At 38.4% G+C, this 6,000-nt stretch overlaps 1 protein-coding gene across 1 annotated transcript in view; it reads right to left on the bottom strand.

The window, feature by feature from the left end:
* Positions 1 to 1,583: 1,583 nt before the first annotated feature.
* tle2b (TLE family member 2, transcriptional corepressor b) overlaps positions 1,584 to 6,000 on the bottom strand; it is a 53,221-nt gene continuing 48,804 nt past the window's right edge. The window contains exon 20 of the mRNA XM_055164438.1: positions 1,584 to 5,198. Coding sequence (XP_055020413.1) covers positions 5,091 to 5,198 — 108 coding nt within the window. The 3' untranslated portion in view covers positions 1,584 to 5,090. The remainder of the gene's footprint in view (positions 5,199 to 6,000) is intronic.

The raw sequence follows: 6,000 nt of genomic DNA, 5'->3' as shown, positions 1-6,000 counted from the left end.
TTTATGGACATGTAAATAAAGTTCTTTAAAAGTAAAACGTTTCTTATTTTTTGCATGGATTTGGAAGATGTTGAAGAACCCATTTGTAACCCATTTTATCATTATTTTAAAACCAAACCATTTTGCATTATAATCACTGGATGACAACTGTTTAAAAAATGATAATGGGTTATGTTATTATCTGGAATGTAATCTTTCCTAATTTAAAGCAAGAAAATGCTAATTGTATTTGTCAGGGTGTAAAATTATTTGTGTTACTGGGACTTACCAACTGCAAATAGTTTAGGAATATTATTGAAACTTGATTTTCTGTGCCCAAGGTTTTCTGATCCAAATAAAAGTGAGGAGAATACCAGAAGATATGCAGTCATTATATTAAATCTGAGCTCTGAGACTTTCAGTGTGGACCTAAAATGGATGTTTTTTTTTATTTTGGTGAAGTGCAATATCCATCTCTTCCGATAGTCAAAGGTGTGCTTCAATTCCACCGCCTAAATGTTTCCAGGTTTGACTTTGTAGCTGAAAATGTAAGCGAGCATTTGTTGAATATTGGTTTAAAGTCTCACAGCCAGAGAAGTGTGTTCACACTGAGGTGCCTGAGAGGATTTTAAAATATTTAGATGGAAAATAAAGGATGTGAATAGTGAGTACACATTGGCGGTGCTCTCCCTTGATAGAAACATTTCTGTATTTTTGTTGAAAACATATACTCTGCATTGTCAGCCTGGTGCATGTGGTGGCTTTTAGGAGAAATAATCTTCAAACTTGGAGCACGAATTACTTGTTTTCTTGTTTTACTGTGACCAAGGATTTCAGAAAATCCTATGCTGAGGAAGACTGTGCTGTGCAAGCTCCAAGTGAGGGCACAAAGGTGATCTGCAGCTGCACAATAGACAATGAAAATCATTACAGCAATAATACCCAGGAGGGAAGCCCACAGTAGTTATGGCTACTGCCCTGACTGTTTAAAGACACGCATATTTCAATACAAAAAGTCAACCATAAAAAATACTTTTGTCTCTGGTCTGGTAAACATAATATTTGATTCTTTTTTTTTTTTTTTAACAAATTCCCTTTCAGAACAAGCACATAAAAATGTATATTCAAAATACATGTGAGGTCCAGGAAACATGTTTTCAAATACAAAATCATCCTTTTATGTCTTGCTGTGTTAATGATCAGCTTTCAAAATCCAACTGGTTTTGGAGGAATTCAGTAAACTTGAAAAACACATTTTACAATACCGCACTAGTTGAAATGTAAGCTCTATGTAAGCAACTAAAGTATAGTATGTTGCTTTAGCCAAACGCTTTTTTCAGTGTATCTTAAATTCTTCAAGTAGTTTAGACCTGGCCAGGCTTAACAAAACGCATTTATATCTATTGTATTTATGTGGCAAGGTATGAAGGCCAAGAAACATATTCGGTAAGTTAAAATGATTCACATTTATTTGTGCTCTCAGGATAAAGAAGGAATGTACAAATCACTCAAAAAGCAATTTTCAAACACACCTGGTGAATAAAGTCCTCTGTGCTTTGGACCTTTTCAATGTGTTTGTAATAAAGACTGCACCACACTCTGGCCAAGTGAAAGGAAGTTTGGTTTATTTTTTACACACATTTTTTCATGTACAGCACATGGGGAACGCATCAGGAGGGAAGACACAGTGCAATTAAATCAAAGTTCCTTGGCTTGTAAAAGAAAACTTAAAAAGTCTTAATAGATGTGAAAGCACAGGCAGCGGACAGACGTTACAATGAAAAGTATCAAATACAATGTCCAAAAAACTCACGCTATACCAACAGATGCATAGCCATTATACAGCGTCATTCAGAGTATACAAGCTTGTGTGAGGAGAAGTCTGCTGAACCTATAGGCAGACAGGGAGAGAGGCAGGCAAACCTTTTCAACTGTACACTGGATTCCTCTTCATTATTCTTTTTCACCCATTGTACAAGTCCCTTATAGATATTTGTTAGTGATATGTAAAAATGTTGAGTATCAAATGTTCTGAAATGTAAAAATATTTTGTGTGGATAGCATGTAAAACTTCTGGAAAGAATAACAATCATAACCCCTCCCACGATAATGAACCAACATATGTTTAAGTACAGTTTCCACTGTTTTCATGACATAAACAAAGTATAGACCTATACTTGGTATTTGAGTTTAGTTTCAAAGTAATTTCACTAGTAAACCTGTGAGCTTACATGAAGTTTGATGCACAGTTTATTTTTACACTAAACTCTCATATGAATACTGACCATACTTTGCAGTGAACACATGCAGAGGAGAACAGACGGCTCAACCTGGATGAATTGTGTAGACCTATGCCTGCAGCACTGAAGACTGAACTGAAATACTGTACACATTTAGTTACGAGCCAAAAGGAAGGAACATAGTACTCAATACGGCGGGGAAAAAAATTAAATCATCTTCACATCATCTGTCTGTCACCAAGGATACAAGGGCATTAATCAAACTGAAGGAGGCCTGGCAAAAAGAAAAGAAGAGAGTGTTTTCCCCGCCTGCGTTATAATATGTCCCATAGACTGTAGTCAGCCCAGACCCACCCTAATACGGAGCATGTCATATACATATCTACAACCTGAAACAATGCTTATAAAATTCATAAAATGTTTAAAAAATGATATGAGAAGGCCTTTGTTTAAATAAGATTCATCCACTGCATATCAAAACAAATTCTCAGTTTGTATTCAGTGGTGGAACATGACATGTACTATATTTTTATGTATCTGTATCTTAAGTCAATTTGAAAGTGAATACTTCTTAATTTTACTTCACTACATTTGAGAGCAGGTATCAGTACTTTCTACTCTACTACATTTTTGAGCAGGACTGAAGAGTAAAAGTATTTTTTATTATCATGCAAGGCCAGCTGACAAGGCTGAGGGTTTATTTTTAACATGTTCAAAATTTGAGCAAACAAAAATATAACAACAAATATTCAAATAAAAACAGCTAGAACAAAAAGGTTGATTAAATTATTTCTGTCGAACAAAATTCAGCACAAATCTGTATAAAAATCACTACATTTGAAGTTTTATTAGATCTCAACATCTGCATCAAATACTTTTATTTTTAACTCTTTAAGTACATTTTTAAATGGGTAGTTAAATAAAAAATACTTTTACTTGAGTAGTTTTTTTCATGCGATACTTTTACTTGAGCATTTCTTTGCTCTGGTATCTGTACTTTTAACAAAATTGAGTGCTTCTTCCACCACTGTTTCTATGGCAATGGTGTTATGCCCCTAAATATGACACTGAGCTTTGTACATTAATCTAATAAAAACAGTTGTGCTGTGATTAAAATTAATGTATATTCACTGGCAATCTTTTTTGTCTTGTTTTAGTTCCAGTATATTGTAATCATCTAAGTTGAAACTGAGTCTGTTAACCCACCCAAATAAAGCCAAATAATACTTGTGCAGGTCTAATTGATAGTGAAAGACATGTGTTATTCTTTGTTGTTTGATGGCAGCTAGGTGATTATTATTGTCGACCTTGTTGCTACAGTATATGGATGACAGTACCTTTTAAGTGAGAGGGGGGGGAGCAGCCAAGCGTCAGAACAGTCACGAGGAATTAGAGGCAACAGCTCCTGATGTGCTCTGTTTGTGTCTCTGGGCCCTCCGAGGTTCCCATTGACTGTGAGGCTCATTAGACGCTGCCTTTGTCGAAGCGAAATAAAATAGATATTAAGCAGAGAGACGAGGAGCAGTGCCATGAATGTTTAATTGGGTGTGTGTTTGTGCGTGTTTGTGTGTGTGTGTGTTTCTCTCTGTTCCTCTGGGGCCTATCCAAGTGTGTGCGCTGGAAATGACATTTACTACTTACTATTAGCATACTGATTTGAACAAAAGGTACTGTGCGGGCTGTGGCTGTGCTAAAAACTTGCTGTGTACTATAGACATTAAGGCTGCTTCTTTATAGGAAAACTCCATTGCATGTATATAATAATAATTGGTCGGTTTGAGAAGGTAAATGGAACAAAAATAAAGCAACCTTAAACCCCCTTTCTAAAATCAACATTGCAGAGGTAATTACGGCTTCTTTTTTCCCATTAGTGGTCAAAGAGCTCTAAGTAATGACTTTCTTCCCATTACACAGAGCCAGTGTTTTTTTTAAACATATCCAAGTCTTCTTCTATGGTGCTAAAACAGCAGAGAAGCTCTTCACCTCCATCAATGAGGAAAATATTAGAAAAGCTATTAATTTTGCGCATGCTTTCAAGAATTATTGTTTAAAATGTAACATTCCTTTCCTACCTTAAAATGCTGACATGTACTCTATTTTATTATTATTATTTTATGACTGTAATGGTTAAATGTTATGAAAATAATTATCATACTTTAATGAATTGAAATGCTTTCTGACCCGTAACATTCCAGACAAAGCAAGTGGTGTAACCCTCTACAAAAGAAGTTACACAGCGCACCTTTAACTCCCAGAGTAATAGGCTATTTTTCAGTATTCTGTTCAAGGGTCCCATATGCCCTTCACAACATCTCTTGTCTATCATGCAAGTGTGTGTATGTAGTAAGTGTGTACAGTGTCCCCGCCTCCCTGCGCTCGTCACTGGGGAGAGCGTGCTGTGGCGGCGCCCTCATTACGCACTGCACTGTCTGCCTAATGAATCGATTGTGTGGTATCAGTGCTGCTGGCTGACGCTCCCACAGTGCCTCCTCTAGGGGCCTCCCTCCTCTGAGCTCTTAATCAGGAAACAGCCATAATTACCCTCCTCCTCCTCTTCTCCTTATTCTTACCTCTAATTCCACTTCCTTCCTATGGCTTTCCCCACTCGTTTTTGGTCTTTTCCAGCCCTACTTTTATCACGCTCTTTGTCCTTCTTATCTGGCTGCTAACAAGGTGGGAAAGGGTGGGTGGGATTTGGGCGCTTCTGCAGTAGCTTATATCACAGCAAAAGGGTGATGAAAAGCAGGTTGAAGGTCAGAGAGATTCGGTTCTTTGAGAGCTGAGCCGAGACTTCTGCCGATGCGATGAGAAAAGGAGCGTCCAGAAAATACAAACAGAATTCCACAGTGAGTCTGTTCCTGCCTCTGCTCCTCAGTACACCACCTCGTACACTGTGGCCTTCTTATCCCCCGAGCCTGTCACTATGTACTTGTCGTCAGGGGAGACGTCGCAGCTCAACACAGACGATGACTCCTTGGACTGAGACAGGACACAAAGACGAAGAACACACAATGGTTAGCACAGATATGACTCACCGCCTCAATCATACAGGACATATTTGAATTTGAAAAAACAAGCTGCAATTATTTAAAAAAACATGACAGCGGATGCTGAGTCATTTGTCTTGTGCTCTTTATTTCCCAGAGAGATCGAGGCTCATTAAATGCGACTTTAAGCATCACTGAAGGGCTACAAAACGCAAAGTCTTGGGTTTCTCTGTTCTACACTCTGGTGTTTGAAGCAGGACCGGGGCACCTGGCTTTAAAAGGATCTGAAGCTACCTTTACTTCTATCCTGTCTCTCCTCTTCCCACACTCCCTTGCCTTGTGTCAGCTCCTTCACCCGCTCCCTTAGCCCCTGCGCCTCCTCCCTCCTAGCTCCATTTTTGCCTGTAGCGCGGCAGAGCTGTCAATCACCGAGCTGCCGGTAAGAGACCATTTCACACAGGATTCCTAATATTATACCAAGAAAAAGGATGTCGGGAGGAAGGGCGTTCGCAAGGGAGGTCCATTATGACAGGCCAAAAGGATGAGTTTGGAAAGTGACCAAGAGATAAAAGATATAAAAGAGCTGCCCTGAGATTTAATGCTCCTCAGAGTTGGAGCTAGAAGGCGCAGCAGTCCAAAAAGTCTCCTGGATAAACGACTATAGCTAGTACACAAATTTAATTTTAATTAATCAGTGAATCTATATTTTCTGTGATACTGGTTGTTGATTTTGCATAACTGTATTTCCAATTGCAGGACAGGGTCGAAGGAACTCCAGAACCACAAGGGATCAG

Source organism: Boleophthalmus pectinirostris, unplaced genomic scaffold (genome assembly GCF_026225935.1).
Source record: "Boleophthalmus pectinirostris isolate CB_2022bp ecotype Guang Dong unplaced genomic scaffold, ASM2622593v1 HiC_scaffold_7, whole genome shotgun sequence".
Classification (NCBI taxonomy): Eukaryota; Metazoa; Chordata; class Actinopteri; order Gobiiformes; family Gobiidae; genus Boleophthalmus; species Boleophthalmus pectinirostris.
Note: the sequence above shows the minus strand (reverse complement) of the source record. Positions and strands in the feature narration are given on the sequence as shown.